At 43.6% G+C, this 22,246-nt stretch overlaps 1 protein-coding gene across 2 annotated transcripts in view; it reads left to right on the forward strand.

The window, feature by feature from the left end:
• The window catches only part of LOC147018083 (uncharacterized), a 357,617-nt gene that overhangs the window by 32,549 nt on the left and 302,822 nt on the right, over positions 1 to 22,246 (forward strand). For both annotated transcript variants that reach the window (XR_015062269.1, XM_085897420.1), the window contains exons 4-10: positions 2,829 to 2,942; positions 5,566 to 5,752; positions 5,896 to 6,052; positions 14,697 to 14,790; positions 16,049 to 16,219; positions 17,031 to 17,150; positions 20,622 to 20,747. Coding sequence is in view for 1 of the 2 variants with exons in the window: in XM_085897420.1 (XP_085753546.1) it covers positions 2,829 to 2,942; positions 5,566 to 5,752; positions 5,896 to 6,052; positions 14,697 to 14,790; positions 16,049 to 16,219; positions 17,031 to 17,150; positions 20,622 to 20,747 (969 nt within the window). In the remaining variant the exon portion in view is untranslated. The remainder of the gene's footprint in view (positions 1 to 2,828; positions 2,943 to 5,565; positions 5,753 to 5,895; positions 6,053 to 14,696; positions 14,791 to 16,048; positions 16,220 to 17,030; positions 17,151 to 20,621; positions 20,748 to 22,246) is intronic.

A 22,246-nucleotide genomic window follows, 5' to 3' on the forward strand; every position in this document is an offset into this window, starting at 1 on the left:
TTCCAAGACATCCACCGGCAACATCAAGGAGGGTGGGCTTGAAGGCACTCCACAACTCTTCAGGACCCCCCAAAGCACCCAGACCCCCCAAATCACCACTCAGCCTGTTCGAAAACTCCTCAGCTACCCTCTCATCCTTGAGCTTGCCAACATCCAGCTTAGGTTGGATTTAGGCTTGCCAACACCCAGCCTCGGTTTAAAGACTGCTAGCTTTATTTGTGATGTAAATCTGCAAATTCCACAGGAGACTAAATTATTGGTCGTATTTGACCATCTTTCGTTTATGCTGATGCCATTTGTTGTTTTGGCAAGTACAGTCTCCCTATGTTTGCTTCTTGGAAGTGCATATTACTGGTTAGTAGCTTTCTTGTCGTTGTGTCCATTGTTTTGATTTCATGATGTGCCCAGGTTCGGCCTGTTATCATTCCCATCTGATGAACTCCTGGCTCAAGATGTGGGGAACCCAAGCTCAAATTCAATCTACCATTAATATGTTTCTCTATTGTTTACTTGAGATGTATTGAGTATTTTATGCTTACACATATAAGTATCATTGCATGACCAGACCAGCCAAATTGGCATCTGCTCTACACATAGATATATGTTGTTGCAGTCTTGGCTTGCAACAGTGTTGATGCACGTATAAGGCTTGGATTTGTCATCCAGCTCCATTTGAGCATAGGCATTGGTCAGTTTGAGCTTAGTGAATGTCTCGCCACCAATGAGAGTGGTTAACAGATCATCTGCTTTGGGCAAAGGGTAGCCATCCAGCTTTGAATAGTGGTTAATCATCATTTTGTGGTCCGCTAAAATGCGCACCGTTCCATCTGCTTTAAGTACTGGCATGATAGGTGCTGTCCAGTCAGAATACTCGACTGGCAAGATGATTCCCTCACTCTGCAGGCAGTCAAGCTCACATTTGATCTGGTGTAGCGTGTTGGCGTTGTGGTGGTAATCATCAAGCTTGCCAATGTCGGTACAGGAATTATACCCTTGACAGCTGTGGTAAGCGGGGACACTTGAAATGCCATTGTCCTCATTCCAGGTTGAGGAACTTGTCTTTTGCATATCCCATTAATATTACATTGGCATGGACCCTGATGCAGTGGACAGTAGGTCATGAATTGCGAGTACAATTGAACACAGCTTTGTAACCAGGACACAAGTGAGGAACTTTACAAGGTCTTCTCCATTGCAACCAAGAGCTCCGATGCTATAATTATGGTTGGAGGAACAATCAATAAGATCCTGGTGCAGATGGAAGTTGATACCAGACCATGAATGAGAGTGAGCACATTCGACTCCATTTACTCTCCGAGAAAGGTTCCTGCACTCCGGCCTGTATATACTGATGTGTAGGGGAGGGGGGGGTGAGGAATGAGATGAGATTTGTGGAGTAGTTTATGCTAGTATGTATCGGGGGTGCTGTGGGGCCAGACCCGGGAGTCATGTGACCGGTTCCTGTTTCAGACCTTTGTTGTCTGTGTGTTAAATAAACCCATTGTTCTCACTTCAGAATTTTCATCTCTGTAAATACATTACATTACTCATGTCCCTTATAATTCATGTAAAATTACACTGATGTCTCCTAATGTCCTTGTCCTCCATGATATTTGAAGATAGAGTGTGGAGTGGTTTGAAGGTGGAGCGGGGTTGTGGTTTGAAGGTGGAGTGAGGAGTGGTTTGAAGGTGGAGTGAGGAGTGGGTTGAAGGTGGAGTGAGGAGTGGGTTGAAGGTGGAGCGGGGAGTGGGTTGAAGGTGGAGTGAGGAGTGGTTTGAAGGTGGAGTGAGGAGTGGGTTGAAGGTGGAGTGAGGAGTGGTTTGAAGGTGGAGTGAGGAGTGGGTTGAAGGTGGAGCGGGGAGTGGGTTGAAGGTGGAGTGAGGAGTGGTTTGAAGGTGGAGTGAGGAGTGGGTTGAAGGTGGAGTGAGGAGTGGGTTGAAGGTGGAGCGGGGAGTGGGTTGAAGGTGGAGTGAGGAGTGGGTTGAAGGTGGAGTGAGGAGTGGGTTGAAGGTGGAGTGAGGAGTGGGTTGAAGGTGGAGTGAGGAGTGGTTTGAAGGTGGAGCGGGGAGTGGTTTGAAGGTGGAGTGAGGAGTGGGTTGAAGGTGGAGTGAGGAGAGGGTTGAACGTGGAGTGAGGAGTGGGTTGAAGGTGGAGTGAGGAGTGGTTTGAAGGTGGAGTGAGGAGTGGGTTGAAGGTGGAGTGAGGAGTGGTTTGAAGGTGGAGTGAGGAGTGGTTTGAAGGTGGAGTGAGGAGTGGGTTGAAGGTGGAGTGAGGAGTGGGTTGAAGGTGGAGTGAGGAGTGGGTTGAAGGTGGAGTGAGGAGTGGTTTGAAGGTGGAGTGAGGAGTGGGTTGTAGGTGGAGTGAGGAGTGGGTTGAAGGTGGAGTGAGGAGTGGGTTGAAGGTGGAGTGAGGAGTGGTTTGAAGGTGGAGCGGGAAGGGGTTTGCCAACTTGTGGTTGGGAGTTGGGTGGGATTGAATACTTGCACTTGTCGTTGGGGGCTGGGAGGGTTGGGGGAAGTTGAGTATTTGAGGTTGGGGGAGGGGGGAGAGTTGATAATTGGAGTTGGGGGCAGAGTTGAGAACTTGGGGTTGGGGGAAGAGTTGAGAACATGGTGGACGAGGAGTTTAAGACTTGGGGTGGGTGATTTAACCAAGCAACATCTTTTAGGGAGCACATCGCTAGAAAGTATTAAATTCCCATGATATATTTAACTGTTCTTTATATAATGTTGTTTAAGTCACATTTTACATTACATGGAATTTCTGCAGGTGTCTGCTCATTATGAATAATTTATTGGTATTAATAATTTCCTGATGATTGTTTCAGCTTCAAGTAATGATTTGAACATGGCAGGAAGACTTATCCGCTGCACAACCATGCTCCTCCTACCGATACTGCTACTTTCTCTTGTATGGGTGATCAGCTCAGCGACCGACAGTGGTGAATAAAGTTATCAACCAAAGCTATTATTTTCTTTGCCAAAACTGCTCAGAAATGAGGTTGTAAATTATAGTTTATTCACCTGTAGGTTTTTTGATAGAGGATTGCAGTTTGCATTCTGCATTTATATTCAAGTAATTTTTTTAGAGAACTTTTAGAGAACTTTTTTTTAAAGTAGAACTTTTCAACACTTTTTTTTTTTTGCTATTTATGGCCATGTTGAGAATGGAAACGACAATAATGGCAATAACAATAAATGACTTGTATTTTTACATTATTTATTTTGCCGTTCATTATTATTACAAGTGGGCACTCCTGTCCAGAGGCCGGGAGTGCCCTTCTCGGTCCACCTTCAGTGGGCAATGTGCTTCGGCAGTCTTGGAAATGCACGTTATAATTTTTGTCATTCTTGAACGAAATTTTATTGATCACAACATAGCATTCTCCATATTACTGACACCATACTACTATTCTCCATCGTACACCATATCATTCATAGAAAGGGAGATTATTTGAAATACCAGCTGGCTACCACCAAATGTACCCTAACCCTAACCCTAACCCTAACCCTGAGGCTGTTGTATGAGCAAAATAGATGGTTTGCACATAACATAATTACAACATGTCACAAAAGAGCTATCTATGAGAAATTGCAGGTGAACGGTTACTTGGGGTAGAAATGATTGCAGATTGATTTGGTATTAGATAGGACGTGGTAGTGTTCAGCCATTTTGAAAGACTAAATGAAGCATGGGACGAAGTAAGGAAACTGGTTCCAGAAATTTCAAAAGAGAAGCACAAATTGGTTGAAGTGGGCAGAAAGTTTAAAACTGGGAAGATGAACAAGTTTAGTGAAGGAGTGTGAGTGGCCTGGCAAGGTTGAGAGGAATAGATAATAGAGAGAGAGCAGCTGGAACAAGCTCTTTAATGAAGTACGTCGAAGAAAGCAAGGCCTCTCTGCTGTGGTGATATTCCAAAAAATTAGATGAGATATTTTTATAAAATGTAAAGCTTGGTTGGTTAGTGTAGCTCGTGCTTCCATTTGGGAGGCATACTTCATGGCAATGCAGACAAAGGTATTTTATTGCTCTAAGTATCTTTGCTGAGTCTCAGCTGAGTGTAGGATCCGCGAATGGCAACTAACCCTCGAGTCGATATTTGCAATATTGTCAACCAAAGAAAGATTGTTGATTAAAGGGCTATGGAGCTGGTGAGATTGCTTTTCATCAGATATTAACCACTGAGGTACTGAAAAGGTTGCCAGTTTTGTCTTCCTAGAAAGGAGGAAGTATGCTGACCTTTCTTTCAGAAGCCTTACCTACTTATGTATGTGATCAGAGCTTCATTCTCTCCAGACCTGTGGACAAAGATGCAGCTGCAGACTGTCCATTATTAGAGAGCAGGAATGTGCAGCAGAAAGTGGAGTTGACAGTGTAATAAAACAGGCTATTTGTAATGAGCGATGAAATATCTTTGATTCTCACCAGAAATAGAACAGGATCCGGAACATTACCTTGAAGGAGATCTGCTGCAAAGAAAAGGTGTGCTCGGGATGGCATATCATCCAGTGCAACATACATAGTGGGAAGGCCAGGGCAGCTGCGTACAAGTATGTGTTTACTGGTGCTGTTGGGACTGCATATAGAAGCAGTGTCCAATCTGCACAGGGCTTTCTACACCTTCCCAGAAAGTGACCTACTCTAAGCTTGTAGTCATGAGGGGAGAGTTACGAATGTGGAAAGTTGTTTGTGTCAGAGATACAAGCCTTTGAAGTGAAGATGAAGTTGTTTTTTTGGGGTTTTTTTGTATACATTGTCGAGGCTCGTATTCAAGTTCAAGCATTCTGCCTTGCTTTCAGCACTGTGATCAGCCATCACGCCATTAAAGGACATTATCTAGTGTGTGTGTGTTTGTTGGGGGTAGCATGTTTTCTGTGGAGCTTTTGCCACAAGTATTCGAAGATAAAACGAAACCAGAAAGATCGGATTGAAAAGTAGCCAAGTGGCAGACTCTCAACACACCTTTAGGACAAGTTGGGCATCTGGTCCTAGGAATAAAAATGAACAACCGATTCACCACAGCGGCCCACACTTGCAGCTCTCGATGTGTTATGTGGGCTGCACTCATACAACTTACTTACTGTGTATCCATTTAAAAAAGTTTTGTATCTGTTATCTAACAGTAATGCATTGCAAATATATATTCTGTAATACTTCTAACCCAGTAAGTAATTAATTTCAAGATGCAATTTGAAAATTTACAATATGTAAGAATTTGGACTTGTGAGGAAATTGTACCCCAGATACCTGACTTTTTAGATCACGGTCAATGGTTATTACCCAATTTCTGGTCCAGGAAAAAAACAAAAAAAACTCGTGGCATCTTTATGTTTTTCTTTTTTAAACAATATGTCACTTGGGCCACAGCAGTGTACTGATTGGGCCGCATGCGGCTCGTGCGCCACGGCTTGAGAACCACTGGTCTACATGAAGGGCAGGAAGAACTGAGTACAAGATCACCTTTTACTTAATGTTAAACAAGTGTTGAGATGGGAACACCAAACATAGCAACACCTTTTTCTCTGATATTCATCATGCTTCCTGATAGATGGTATCTCTTGCAGGTTCACCTTCAGCGTGCCAACTGAACACCAACCTCCAGGTGTCACTGCTTGTGCAGTCCTCAAGAATATTCCGGAATAACCAGAATGTGTGGAAGTTTACAGATGCATTGGTGCAAAACTTTGTGGGAGTAGGAAACAGGAAAGCAGAATTCCTTATACTGTCTCCAATTCGAAGTAACATATCAGAGTAAGTGCTACAACCTTTCAGAAAGACCAGGTTTTAACTCTTGCTATTCATATTTTTATTTATTTATCTTATTTTGCATTTTATCTGCACAATGAATTACAAAAGTGATTAGTGTTAATGATAACTGTCTTTTACCCTTCCAGGCAATCTATCTCTTTTCTGGAATACAGCTGGGTGGAGAAAGCCAGGCCTGAAGCCCAGGTTTTCTTTCACGACAACATTTCATCTGCAGAGCAGACTTTGGTATTTCTGCTGCAAGCTTTGAGCAAACACAAGCAGAGAAATGGCACCACTGTCAAGGTAGTGGGAGTATCATGATAAACTATTGACTATAATGAATACTTGTTCTTCTCATGATGTATTAAAAAATACTTTAGTTACTTTCAGATTTGATGATTTCTAATTCACTGTTTTCTGGATCAGAATGTGACAACATTAAGGTGCTCTGAGTTAATGAGGACTGCATCAGATACAACATAATTTGAATCTTCACCCATTTGTTAATTGTATATTTGTATGTATCCTGGCTGAACATTTGCTTAAAACTGCAACGGTGTTATGGCATTCATTTAAGTAGCATTCTTTTGAAGCGGAATATTATAATAAGGTCAGGTCAGGTCAGACATGGGAGCATGCGCCGGAGCAACACGTCGCTGTGTCCACTTTCCTTAAGTATAGGGGTCTCCATCTGGCCATCCCCCAGAGAGATGCCTGGCCCATCCCCATCTTCTTGAGATGCAGATCAACCTGCTGCAACCACAAGGCACGTGGTCAGCCCATTGGCCTCCTCCACTCATGAGGCTCCCTTGCTGAGAGAATCTGGTGAGCAGGATCAGCATCAGGAAAATGAGCCACATGTCCATACAGCCACAGCCTACACTCCACGGACTATGCAGGTAACAAATCTCATTTGAGTCCCTCTCAGCAACTGCTTGTTGGACAGAAAGTCCAATCAGCGATACCCCTGAATTCTCCAAAGAGACATGGTGCCAAATGAATTAAGTCTCCGTCTCAGATCCCTGGTCAGAGTCCAAGTCTCAAGAGTCTGTAGAGCAAGACTGGAAGCAGCAAAGACCTGAAGACTTGGATTTCCGTTCTCCTGCAAAGGTACCGACAGTACCATACTCCATCATTTAGTGAATCCATGACTCCCAAGGCCCGACCCAGACATCTATTGACCTCTGGCTCACAGCCAGCAGAGACATGAATATCACCGCCAAGGTAAGCGAACCTCTCCGTCACCTCAACATCCTCAACACAAACAGGTACAGACAAGATAGCAGCATCCAAGATGTCATTGAAAGTCGAGATCTTAGTTTTGACCCAAGAAACCCATAATCTCAGTGGCTCCAAATCCTCATTCAGTACCTTGAAGGCCCCCAAAAAGGATATCCAGAGTCTCTGCAAAGGTGACTGTATCATCTGCGAAATCAAGGTCAGAGATCTTGGCATCTTGGCAATTATATATATATATATATATATATATATATATATATATATATATATGTATATGTATACATGTATAGGTATGTATGTATGTGTATATATGTATATACCAAGTCGTATAACACCAAGGGGTTGACTCAGCCTGTAATCCTTCCAAGGTCGGCGAAATGAGTACCAGTGTACTGGGCCGGTTTATACCCCGGTTAAAATAGGTGTACCAGATCCCTGTGTCGTAAGAGGCGACCAGGGTTGCGTCAGGAAGGGCATCCGGTGTAAAACATGTGCCAAATCACTATGCGGATCATTTGGATGATCCGCTGTGGCGACCCCTAACGGGAGCAGCCGGAAGAAGAAGAAGAAGAAGAAGAAGAAGAAGAAGAAGAAGAAGAAGAAGAAGAAGAAGAAGAAGAAGAAGAGATCTTGGCATTCCCAAACGATGCACCGCAACTTGATCTCTCCGACATCCTCCCTAGAATCCAGTCCATGCAAGCCCTGAAAAGTGTGGGGGCCAGTACACACCCCTAACAAACTCCAGTAACAACTGGAAATAAGTCTGAGATGGCATGACCACATCTCACAGCACTCAGTACCAGAGTATTGTTCAGACATCAGATTGATCAGTTTTCGTGGCACCCCACGAAGACCAAGAATCCTCCAGAGGGCAACCGATTCACTGAAGCAATTGCTTTGCAATGATCAACATAGGCTGCAAGGAGTCCCTGCTGAAACTATTGCTGCATTCGGTGAGGACCCAAAGGGAAAGGATACGGTCAATCATTGACCTCTTTGGTGTAAAGCCTGACTGCTCTGGGCACTGGTGCTCAAGCAGATGCCAGTGAACCCTATCAAGAATTATCTGAGCAAAGACCTTGCCCTGCACTAAGAGCAGTGTCACCCCTTGGTAGTTGTTGCAGTCCTGGTGATCACCCTTAGCTTTTCAGAGAGGGACAAAAAGGCCCCTCTTCCAATCAGGTTGGTGATGCCTGTGTTCGAGGCAGAGCACAGAACTGTATGCGATTACATGAGTACAACATTTCCACCAGCCTTGAGAAGTTCAGCATGGATACCACAGATCCCTGGAGCTTTACCCCATTTCAACTGGTTCACCACAGCCTATTATTCCACAAATGAAGGTGCATCGCAGTTGATTGGAAGGTCAACAGTAGGGATAGTTTACACTCCTGACATCCAACTCAACAGCTAGTGGATCAGCCTGGTACAGCTGCTCAAAGTAACTGGCCAGGCGGGCCTTCCCTTTGGACTCCCCTCTCAAGAGCACACCACACTGCGTTCTCCCTGCAGTACACTGAGGGACAGGCTTGTAGGAACGCAATGTGTGAATTCCACTGTCAGCAGGATGAGAATCACTTGACCACAGGTGATGCTTGTCCCCCTCACAGATTTCTCTCACATAGGCATCCTTGTCCATCCTCAGCGCACGTACAGTTTTACACCCAAACTCGCTAACAGCTCAGCTCTGCCTTTAAGCCTGGCCCTACGAATCTGATCAATGGTATCCAGTGTACCTTGAGAGATAAATTTCATCTCCTCCCTGCAGTGAGTTCCAAGACATTGACCTGCAACATCAAGGACGGTGGTCTTGAAGGCACTCCACAACTCTTCAGGATTCCCCAAATCACCCAGACCACCCAAATCCCTACTCAGCCTATTTGCAAACTCCTCAGCTCCCCTCTCATCCTTGAGCTTGCCAACATCCAGCCTATGCTGGGATGGTACCATTCTCCCAGATTGAAGCTGTAACTTCAGAGTTGCTACACCAAGCCTGTGGTCAGTATTGAGGAACTGAGCACTCTGGTTGAACCTGCAGTTCTGCATCATCCTCGAGTGACCATCAACGAGCACATGGTCAATCTCCTTTTCAACACCACCAGCGTTGGAATACCAAATGCTGCGATGAGCCTCTGGGCGCTGAAACCATTTACCAGCCACCCTAAGTCCAGGACTTCTTGCAAAGTCAAGGAAGTTCGTGCTATTCTGGTTCCCTGTTCCAGACCCATGGGGACCAACACATATCCATAACAATCCCTATCAGTTCCAGTCAATGCATTGAAATCCCGAAGACGAGAAGAGTATCTCGCCTGGGGCACTGATCAACCACGGACTCGAGCGTGGCATACTGTAGAATGCATCTTTCATGTTGAGATCACTCGCTTTAGTCAGAGTATAAAAATAGACTGGGGAAACGACCCCCCAAGGAGTGACGAATCTTTCGTGTCATAATACACTCGTTGACCAGTGTTACCTCAATTATCATTGTAGTCAGTTTATTGGACACAGCTTCAGCAACTTCTTGGGCATTGTAACCATCAGAGCAACTAAAACAATAGTAGGTGGAACCACCCGCCATGATCTCGCTGGTCTCCAAACCTCAGAGAGTGCTGCAATACTGATGTCCAAATGCTTGAGCTCAGATGACAACAGAGACAGGTGATCATCCTCTCTTAGGGATTGGACTTTCCAGGCACCCACCCCAAGGGACCACCTCAGATTAACTCAAGGAGACCACCGTCTGGTGGATGACACCATAGCTCCATCCCGACACACACTTTCGCAATCTGACCTGGGAAGGTTGCCCCGTGGGTTTCCTCCTTTCATCAAAGAGTGGGGTCACAAAGGCTTTGCCCCAATCCCGTCATCCAGTGAGCTGCCCCGCGGAGTGCAGCTGCACAGGAGGTACTCCCACGTAGTGGGTTTTCAATTTTCTTTGCATTTTTCTTGTGTTTTGGAGAGTGAAGCATTTTACGGTGGCTGGAGTGTAAATCCTGCCACCAAACTCCTAAAAAAACATGTAACCTAACTGCAGGAGGATGTCCGCAGACATAGTTGGGCACTAGATATGGATGGCCATTGGCTCACAAGGAGCTCATCTTAGTCCATGGGCCCAGGCCAGAAATTCCACTTGTCGGTACCATCTAAGGAAACCAATCTGAGTTATGATTTTTGAATTGGTGTATGTATATATGTATATATATGTATATATATATATATATATATATATATATATATATATATATATATATATATATATATATATATATATATATATATATATATATTGTTGTGGTTACCAAATTCGCAAACCACCATTCAGGTCCCTTAGGTGAGATATCTCGGTAAGTATATGTGTAGTTAGGCCCAAACCCGTTGTCTAGAGGGAATAAATGTCATTCATGCGGGCTGCGACTCTTCAGGATAGCCGTTTTTCTTTTACTATCTTTATTTTGGACCAGCCGCCATTATTACCACCACCAACCACGTCTCAACAGCCATCACAACAACAACCACCAACCACAACGCCGTTTCACAACAACAACCACCAACCACAATGCCGCTTCACCACAACCGCCACGACCTTTACCGTCACAACTCGCCACCATCGCATCACCGTCATCTCGCGCCACTCGTAGGCACCGATGCTGGACTCGTGCGGGGCGCGCACCGAGCAGCGTGTTCAAAAACATCACGGACTTTCCGCAGAAAAACGGATCAAAAACGACTCACGCCCACTTTTGTTCCGTCCAATCGGTGAGCGAGGGGCGATGTGGCCCCGCCTCCAGGGCGTTGGAGGGCGGTCGCTATATGCAAATTCATGGATCAAAAAGCATTCACGCCCACTTTTCCTCGGGCCAATGGGGAGCCAGTTAGAGAGGTGAAAGGTCGGAGGCAGAGGGTCAAAGATGAAAGAGCGAAGCCACGGGGCTTATAAAAAACGACTGCGTTCGTCAGAAGTAGGAGTTCGCAGTTGGAGTTCGCAGTTGGCAGTTCGCAGTTGGCAGTTGGCAGTTGGGAGTTCGCGGAGCCAGTGAAGAGTTGGGACGAGTCAAGAGTCGGAGTGAAGAGGACGAAGCTGTGGAGAGGCGGCGGCGGCGAAGGCGGTTGAGGGGGTGCTCACGTCGGATTCGGGGAACTGCGGAAGGAGAGGCCGGCGGAGCGACCGAGGTCGTGGTGGAGACGCTCGTCGCGGGACCCGAGATTTTGTGAAATCCTCCTTTCCCCGAGCATCAGCAACCCCCTCCTGTTTCCCCCCGCGCTGAGATAGTGCGACAAAAGGGGGCCCCCTTCCCACCCCCTACCAGACACTGTCCGCGAGGCCCGCGGAGTTGAGGCACCACCGCCACTTCGCGTCTCATCATCAGACGGGTCGGCCCGACACGGTCTCGGCCCCAGGCCCGCCTACCCCCCTCATCCTGGAGGGTGGTTCTCTTTTCTTTTGCTTTGGGAATATGTGTTGTCGGCGCCGTCTGTGAAGTAAAATTGTATAAGTGTTGCCGAGTGCCCGGTAGTCGGATAGATCTGCATTGTTGCATTTGCTTTTTGTCTTCTTCTTTTACATGTGCTTTTGGTGGAATTGTATATGTGTGCTTTCCGTTCATCGCGAAATAAATGTGCTTATTGTTGAACTGTTTTCCCGCTTCGCTTCGTCATTTCTTTCATTGAATCCCCATCTTGCTTCACGTAAAGGGTTGGTCGTGGGCTAAGACGCCAGATAATTCATCGAACCGTCGAGGCCGACGAATAACACCGCTCGGTTATCCCGATAGTACGGAACGGGTCGCTTAAGTGGCCCGTGTCCGAAGTCGACCTGCGGCGAGGTGCGATCGCCCGGTCTACCCTCCGTGTGGGTACTTAGGTAGGTCGAATTTGGCGAGCAACCCTATCCCACGTGGGGGCCGATTGGCACGATCGCGGTGAGACCGAAAGGTCCACCCGTGACTGGTTCCCGGCGTTAGTCCGAGAGGGTCACGACTGGATTGTCCGTCCGGTGGGCGACGTTCCGCGATTCGAGTTACGTGGCCGTCAGCACGCCGGCGGGCGCGAATCCGCAACGATATATATATATATATATATATATATGTATGTATATATGTATATATATATGTATATATATATATATATATATATATATATATAAATATATATATATCATATTTTGATGTGATAACCATTTCAGACTGACAGCTTATTGGTGGTTATTATCTCTGGAATGTACCCACCCTCCGCATAATGAAAGCGAAAAGGCAAACAAATCTGGATATCCTGAGCTGTTATTGAATGATATTACCTTCATGGGGTGTGTCAATAGTCCATTGTGTGATTTTCCCCCAAAACGTCAATATCTCAGAATGGTAAAATGGTAAAAATGCAAAATACATACACTAAGCTGCTCTTCTGGAACAGTTATCACATTGAAATAATCATATAGTCCCTACCAATAACTTAGTATCCCTAAAGTTTGGTTTCCCAGATGGTACCGATATATGCCTGGGCCCATGGACTAATCTGCCATAATAAGGAGTTATCTCGATATTTAATCTGCAAAATGGCAGATTTTTTTTGACCCCCGCCCTATTTGCTTAATGCAAGTCCTTTCCCTCCCTCTGTCTTGTGTCAATCTCCTCCTAACCCAATTTTTTTTCACCTCTATTTCCTCCCACTCTCCCCTGCCCTAACCTCTTCACTATCCTAAAGCATTCGCTTCCTTTTCTCAATTTTCCCCCTTTCTTACCTCCATCCTATAACTGTCACATCAGACAGGGTCCATTAATACACCGTCTTGTCCGGATGGTCTAAGACTATCCAAAATAATGCCGAAATTATCTTTTTAATTACTGCATTACTAACTAGAACGGCACTCAGAGTGCATAGTCTCGCCTCGAGCATTCATTCTGAACAAAAATACCATCGTTAACTGCACACACCACTATTTTGGCCCACTGCTATTACGGCCCATAGAGCCATCTCATCCATGCACCCTATTATGTGACATCGTTCCTTGGCATGGGTTATGAACGCCATAAATTTAATTCTTTACTCACATCTGGTCATAGATCAGAAATGTGTGATTTATTGGTTTCAGATTTAAAATAATTTAAATTCAACCAATTATGGCTGGAATAACACTTCACCGATGACATGATCATTATCACCCTATATACCCCAAGGGGAGTTGATGACATATGCCAAGTTTAATTCTTTTTTCATTGAGTGCTTTCAGAGAAAATGATGTCAAATTTTTTTCCCCTTTAATCCAATATGACCGCCATACCATGTGACCTATGATGTTACAGTTAACAATAAAATACTCTCCATGGGGAGTCCTTTGTTTAAAGTTTTGCATCGATCAAACAAGCGTTTGCAGAGAAAAACATTTTCAAAGCGAAAATATATAGATGTGGACAGACAGACAGACAGACAGACAGACAGACAGACAGACAGACAGACAGGGGCATTGCAATAGTCTTGCATCCCCTTTGGGATGAGACCAATTATTTTTTTTACAAAACCCCAAGTTCACCCAAATGAAGCTGAAACCGGCAGTGAAATGTGTGGGAGGAAAAAAGGTGAGGAAATTTTCCTTATAATTAAAATGATTTATTACCATAAGAATACCAGGTAGACAAGATGCTATAAATAAGATGGAACAGACCAAGTTGTTCGACAGACACAAACGGGGATGATGGGACACCCAATCGTTTAAACTGTACAGGATAAATAACTAAATCCTAAGCTCAGCGTCCACTAAGGAAATGTTGCCAAAATAACAGACTCTCGCAACGAAGGGGAACTGAAAATGTGAGGACTTGTGCTGGCACGAGCTGGTTGAGGCTGCATGATGACGAAGGTCGTGGTGCGGCTTGGGGGGCATCGAAGGCGAAGGGGCGTAATGGGCAGCAAGGCAATGTCCTCCCAACTCTCCTCACAGCCCTTTCTTGATAAATGATGGAAACAGAGAGCGAGATGCATGTGCAAACAACAGTCTTCATTACGTCTCAGACCTCCCCCCCCCAACCCCCTCTCCTCCCCCTACAGCTGGTCCCCATTGTCCACTTCCTAAGACAGGGGCAGTGCTTCACCACAGCGTTTTGACCACCCACAGCTGGTCTCTAGGCTACTCTTCACTAGATGGGGCGGCGCTTTCCCACAGCGTCCAATCTGGCACCCTCTCCTCATCCAGGACCTCTCCCCTCACCACATAAGGCCGCCTATTCCTAAAACCACCATACTTGCTTGTGGGGCTCTGAAAGCATCCACTGAGTGTCATAAAGCTCATTTACAGTGCCATTTGTGTCTTTCTGAGGCTACAGGTTCTCCACCTGGACTCGCTTGCTTGCAAGAGGTTTTACACACAACCTTACTCTCTGCTACTTTATTGTCTATAGTCGGCACCTCCTCGGTGCACATTATACAATACGACTTACTTCTGACAAATATCCTGAAAGGGGAAATGTAACCTATGTTATCGCACTGTCCACACAAAAGTCTTAACACAATCTTGCGTTGGATCCCTCCCTCCCCCTCCTTTCCACATAACAATATTATGTCGATGGCTCCACAGGTTGATTGTTCTTACTAGTTTCCATGATCTCTGCATTTCATGTTTACTTGCATTAGCAGGTGGATTCAAGAATAATAATAAATGCAAAAAACAGTCCATCATTAATGATATTATTTGCTTACATTTGTCTCCCTTTTTGAGATTCTGATGGTTCTGATTGACCGAAAACCAAGCCAAGTTTTTCTCAACACCTCGGAAAGGCTCAAAGACTTGGGCTTTGACATCATTGCTCTGGGTATGGATCATTTTACTAGCCTGGTGGAATGCTAAGCTCTGTGTTCTCTGGCCAGTTTTAGCAGGGGTGCTTTTGGGTTCAGGCCAAGGAAGAACTTGTAAGTTAAAGTTGTTGGCAGAGGCAGCATTGGGTTTAGTTCAAAGAAGCAGGTGGTTCCCAGGTGAGTTTCTTGCTTTTAATATTTTAAAGTTTTCAGCATTCTCTCACCAAGACATCAAAATCTCAGCTGTTCGTTTCTTCTTTACTGGCAATAATTGTTGTAAGCAACTGTAATCGATAGCCAGGTTTGGCTGTCACCATAAATACAACCTCAACTAGAAGGGCACTCGGACGAGCGCATACCTCCGCCGCGTAATGCCTGATCCACGAGAACACATCGGGCCCAATACATTTTTGAAATACCTTGCTATACAGTACTACATCGTTTTTGGCTCCATCTCTCAATCTTGAATAATCACTTTTCAAATTAAATAATTCTCGTATCCAGATACAGATTCGGATCTTCACTAAGATCAAATCAATTCTTCCTTGTCACTCGCCCAACATGTCCACCAAGTTTCAGCCAAATCCGTCCACAACTTTTTGAGATATCGTGCTATATATAGTTTTAAACCCATCTCTCAATGGTGAAAAATCACTTTAAAAATCTTGTAGCCAGATCCAGATCCGGATCTTCACCAAAACCCAAGGAGTTCGTCACTGTCACACATCCAACCTGTCCACAAAATTTCATCCGGATACTTCCCCAACGTTTGAAGATATCCTGCATGCAAACAAACAAACAGACAGAAAGGGGTGAAAACATAACCTCCTTCACCTTCGGTGGCAGAGGAAATAACTCTCCAAGCAACTTCACTTGGAAAGACAACTTCCCCAAAATTGGGCCACCATTCCAAATCCACTTCCTTTTGATTTTTTTTTTAATTCACTCTCGCCTTTATACCTTCTTCTTGAGTATGGCAGCTTGGCTGCCGGGTAGCTATCATTTTATTGGGGCACGAATATGCCGCTGATGCTGTGTCCCTATACCAGTACACTGGTACTCATTTCACCGACCTCGGAAGGATGACTGGCTGAGTCAACCCCACCTGGTTGTTAATTCAGCAGCCAACGTGGCTTGAACACAGGACCCAAAGATCCCAAGCCAATCACCCGAACCACTAAGCTGCCTTTACACATTTACTTTCATTGAAAGTCTTAAACAAATACCTGTTGTTTAATTGCATATCAATGCTTGTTTTTTTTTTTTTTTTTACAGGGGTCCAGAAGGCTACCAAAGGATATTTAAAGAAGGTAGCTTCACATGTGAGGAACTTTTTTTATCGTAAGAAGCTGTCCAGCCTTTTCCACATTATGCACTCCATTCATCGGCGGTTGTGCGTTACCGCAAGAGCCCAGCATAAAGTTTCTTCTCGTGCTGAAAAAAAACGTAAGTCTCAAAAAAATTCAATAACAATATTTCTGAAACAAAATGTTTCCCAAACGCATTGCTTTATTTTTTTTTTAATTCACGCATCAATTGTGCAGTTATTTTTCTTTATTATCCCAGATAGTTTAAAGATGAGCAATACAGCCTGCAAAGGTATTCACCCCCTTCCAATAATGCCGCATTAAATGAATTATGAATGATATGGAAACAATTTTTCCAAATGAACTTTTTGTTCAAAACTGAAGAGATCAACCGAAACGCTGTTATAGTTGAAGGAGGTTACATGTCAGGAATGCCTGCAAAAAAACATGTACAAATTAAAAAAGCAATGGTTGCAAAAGTATTCAGCCCCTCATATAGACTAGTTTAGGCCAAATGGTAAGCTTTCGTGAGCTTTAACTCTCCCCATATGTTGGGAGGTCTGTGGCTCGATTGAAATCCTGGTCGATTCATATCAAAGCCTTAAAAAATGGTAGTGCTGCTTCCTCACTTAACGCTGAGCATATAGAGGAAAGAGCACAAATGGATGTTGTGGGTTGGCATCCATGGGGTTGGGTGGGGGGGGGGGGATTCTCCTTAATTTCCTCACTTACAGTAGAAAGAAAAGCAGTCACCCATAGTGCACTGAGAAGTTACATTACTTTCCCCAAGATCACTGGCTCTGTCTGAAATCAAGTTCAAAGTTGTCTCATGTCTCTGGCTGTATGTTACAGCTCCTCCATTTCCCCAAATAATAATCTGTGAAAAAAAAAGAAGAAAAAAAGGCGAATTTCAAAGCTATAATTTTCTGCTTAAATTCCTCTCTTCACAGGAAAAAGATCTCGTAACTTCAACGTAACTGATCATTTAACTGACCAGGAGCGTGCACGACAGAGTGACTCTGCAGATATTTCTGAGATTGGATTCATCAGACCCCGCACTGTTATAGTAGGTAAGTGCATGAAATTAAATGGCTTGTAAATTGAATTGTGATTCACTCGTTCACCTCAACTGTATATCAATGAAATATGCTCTTGCCTAATCAAGTCGTGCTCCTTCTTGCATATAAATATTCTCCAGTGAATTGGTCCATTCTTAATAGGTCAGATAAATTAGTTCTGAGATCCATATGAGAGAGGCAGTTAACAAGGGTGAGCCAAATATTACACATGTCTATGTGTATATGTATTTACTGTCTGTCTGTCTCTTAAGCAGCTGCTGTTTCATGGCCACACCTCCCAGGTGGGGAGCGGTTGGGAGGGGGGTGGAATATTGGGAGAGCGTTTGGAGAGTATGATTACTAAAATTGATAGTCAGTGCTCCTATATTGATGTGAGTGGACTGCGAGTCCCCCACAGCTGGCAAGCCATCTCTGGCATATTGGGTGCTGAATGGCTCCATGCTCCTCTCTAATGAGTTTCTGACATTTCAAGAAAACATGTCTCTCCGGAAGGTCTGCAGGCACTGCTGGCATTGCACTTGATGTGGTGATCTCTTAGCACTCTGACATTGTTGTTATCTCCCCCATTCTTCCTCTGGAATAGTACAGTAGGTTTTGCTCCATCTTGCCCTACATGTCATTGTTTTTACATACCACTTGTCCTCTAGCACCCTGATCCTCTTCAGATCCTTGTGGACTACATCTTTTCATATGCTCCTTGGTCCACCTTGTGTGTGAGGCTGAGGCAGCCAGCCAACCAGACACATCTTTGGTAAGCGGTTATTGGGAATGTGTGGGAGATGATCTATACACTCCTGGCAGCGTTTGGTTACTTTGTCAGATATTGACTCTGCATTGCCCTTCGTCATCGAACTGTCTGATGTTATGTGTTGAGACCATTTCTCCCTGTTGAAAATACCTAGCATTGTCATGCATCTGTTGTGGAAGAAGTCCAATTTCTTCAGATGTTTTCTGAAGGCAATCCAACACTCTGACCCATGGAGAAGCACTTACAGGACACATGTCTGATCTTGCTTACATTTCGTCTTCCCAATAAAACTCTTAAATCCATGAAGACTGCCTTGTGCAAAGCTCCAAAAGCCCTGGGGGCATGTACAATCCATTTTTCGATGTCTGAATTCATCTTTCCTGATGACATAATCACTTATCTGATAATATGGAAACTCATTTACAATCTCAATTTCATTGCCATTACCAAACATAGGGACTTTGCCTTCCTCAGTGGCTTATTTTCCAGTGATAATACAGTGAGAATCATTGGCGTTCTTAAGGTCGATGAATAGTAATAATGCCTTGGATCTATTCTCCCATGACTAATCCACCATCTGCCAAACTACATTTATTTGATCTGCACCGTTTCTTCCTTTCCAATAGCCATATTGAGATTTGGGAAATTCATCTTCAGCCAGTTGTTGTGTCTATGCTGCAGCATCCTTTCCACCACTTTCCCGACAACATCAAGAATAGCAATTTGCCAGTTGTCACATTTACTGAGATCACCTTTCTTGGGAATGGATATTAGTTCAGCATCTGCCAACTTCTTCAGAACGTTGCTCATCTTCTACAAGAAGTACATTAAATTAAGCAGGTCCAAGAAGTCATCATGACAGCATGCTGCTGTCACCATCTTTGAAATGATGCCAGAGTTGCCCCCAGCCTTCCCCATTTTAAATTTTTCAACAGCCTTTTCTAAGCTTTCCTTGATTGGGGCTTCAACCATCAGTGGTCCTGGTACTTGCTGGCTTACCCTTTCCAGTTTTGTGGCATCAAAATGGTTTTGTATGTTGAGAATCATCTCAAATTGACCTTTCCATCTCTGCTGTTGGGCCTAGTTGTGGTGCAGGGTTTTCATCTTCATCTTTAATTGTAGCTGTTCTCATTTGCACGATGCCACATCACCCCCGCTGCATGTGTCTGATGTAGCACAAAGCCATCTTCTCACCAAATCTGCCTTTCTGGGCCTCATCAGCTTTTAGTGAGTTTACCGCCCATGAGGAGGGGAAGGTCGAGGGTAGACAATGAAGGCTCATTGGAATTGCTAAGAATAGGTCAGCTCAACTGGGATGGAGAACAAATCATAATAAATGCCCAAGATGAAAGACACTATACCAATGGCTTTAATAAGATGGCAGGACTGAGTCAATCGGGCAGGTGTAGGTTCTGCATGGTCGAATCAGAAAGTACGAGCCACCTCCCATTGGGATCGTAAAACAACTCATGTCAGAACAGCTGTATACACAAAGACACAAAAAACTATGTGGAGTAATCCACAGGCACATCTGCAAAAAATTCAATATCCCAGAAAACTCATGGAAACATGAACCAAAAGTAATCACTGAAAACAAGGAAATAACACTCACATGTGACCTGATGGTCCCATTGAGTGTGAATAAAGAAAACAAAACATTGTGACTGGATATAGTGCTGAGGTACCAAAAAGAAAAGGTCTTGCTAGCTGAGGTGTCAATACCCAGCTCTTTTGGCTCAAACAAAACACAAATCAAGAAAACGAATATCTCAAAAATGAAGTGAAAAGATCTTGGAAGCTGAAGAGTGCCAAAATTGTCACAGTTATAACTGGAGCAACAGGAATGATAACAAGCTCAAATGAGCTAAGATCCTCGTCCTCTTAATGATGACGTCATAAAAACGAATATGACGTCATTGTGATGTATCAGGTTTGCGATAAATTATCTGTGCTAATGCCCGGCTTGATTCCCGCACACAAAATTCAAACAGCTTGCCTAGTTTCGGAGAGAATTTTTTAGGCGATTTCCATTAGCGGATATATTTTGACGTCATAATTTTTTTTTTAGGAGGAATTTTCAAAACCGGAGATGGTTACTGTCTGCGCAGGGTATTTTTACATATATATATATATATATATATATATATATATATATATATATATATATATATATATATATATGTCAAGTTTCAGGAAGTTTCGATGAAAACTGTAGGCTGTGAAACAAAAAAGTCCACAAGAAGAAGATGAAGAACAACAACATGAGTCAGACTGAGAGATCCTCCATGAGGATCTAAAAAAAGAACCTCATGGAGATCTTTAAAACTATCCCTGGGAATATTACCACAAACAAACTACAGTTGGAAGCTGTCCAGGGCTCGGTGATGATCCTAAACAGAGCCCTCAGAACAAGCAAACTTCACAGCTTAGTCCATGAATCGTGACCTTCTTTCCAAAACGGAGGTGGATATTTCGAGACCTGAGAGGATTCCATTCCATCTCCTGAAACCCGTATATGGACACACACACACACACACACACACACACACACACACACACACACACACACACACACACACACACACACACACACACACACACACACACACACACACACACACACATTATTGTTTATCAATAGACTCTTGACTAACATACTCGATTGCAGGATGTGTTCATGGTGATCATGATGGATGTACTTTATATTTGTGAAGGTGAGCAGGGTGAAAGGCAAAATTCACGTCTCCAGGTGTCCAGCGTTACCGTCGCTAGTGTGCGTCTCTCCTGGCTTCCTGCTCCTCATGCCACTGGCTATCGTCTCGTTTGGAGCCCGACTATCGGTACGATTTGTACCATTTATTACTACATTTGCTTAACGGTGTTTTTCTACTTGTTGTAGTGATGTCGTATTTCATCATAAATTGAAAGCTTTTAAGAAGAAATGCACCTGACAGGTAATGACAGGAATATTTACCTTTGAGTTGTTCAATCAGGCTTTGATTTCTGAGAGAATAAGATCGGACTTAAAATGCCAAAATCATGCTGTGCTTGCAAGGTGTTGCATCATAGAATATACCACTCCCTTAGGGGTGGGGTGTTAAGCCAGCTCTTTCATCTGCCTGCCCTTATCTGTGACTATTAAACATCTTTTATTTATACATTTCAAGAAGTAGCTCTTGTGTCACTGACAAATTGTCCCCTGACAAAATTATATTTACTGCTCTTGATTTTGTCCAGATCGGAGGTGGGCATTGCCAGGCAGCATCAATTACAGAATTACCATCTTTACAAAAGCAAAATTTGACATCAAAGTCATCTGACTGGTCGATGTACAACCACACAAGTACCTGGCCATTGTTTGTATACATGTCAAGGAAAAAACCACACATTCTCATCACTTCGTTCCTTCACTACTCCTTCTTCCTCTTCTTCTTTTTCTTCAAAGTTTTATCAGTTTCTTTATTCCAAGCCTAGCTAGACTCAGCTATGAGGAGCAGCTGATGGAGACAGGGCTTTGTACATTAGAAAGGAGGCAGTTACGAGGGGATATGATCACGATGTTTAAGATGATGAAGGGAAGAGACGAAATAAGTGCAGAAGAATTATTCAGCACATTAGATGGTGATCGGTCCAGGCACCATGACCTGAGAATATAATTGACATATAATCTTTGGCTGTTTGATAGAGTCACCAGGCCGAGGCCTCTGGGTTGGAGGTGATGCTTTAGTGTAGACTGTGTCCAATGTGGATCAGCGGAGTACTCTTCACACTCCACATGTTTCGATATACAGTCATGCGCCACTTAACGACGGGGTGACGTTCTGAAAAATGCGTCGTTAACCGACGTCGTCGTTGTGCGAACATCATATATATATATATATATATATATATATATATATATATATATATATATATATATATATATATGTATGTATATGTATGTATATATATGTATATGTATATATATATATATATATATGTATATGTATATATATATATATATATATATATATAAATATATATGTGTATATATATATATATATATATATATATATATATATATATATGTTTTCGTTTTCGAACATCGTACTTACACAAACCTAGACACCTAGGCTATATAGTGTAGCCTATTGCTCCTCGGATACAAACCAGTACAGCATGTTACTGTATTGAATACTGTCGGCAATTGTAACACACATCCAAGAGAGACGGAAGACACGTTAGTTTTACCTTTGTGCTGTTCATGATGACCATCGGTGTTGTTAGCAGCAGCTTACAATCTCCTCTCGCATCGATTATAGAAAGGTGAATAAATAGGGTTTGGATTTTATCAATACTA

This window comes from Eptatretus burgeri, chromosome 10, assembly GCF_056783735.1.
Source record: "Eptatretus burgeri isolate ZD-2024b chromosome 10, Ebu_testis_v1, whole genome shotgun sequence".
Lineage (NCBI taxonomy): Eukaryota > Metazoa > Chordata > Myxini > Myxiniformes > Myxinidae > Eptatretus > Eptatretus burgeri.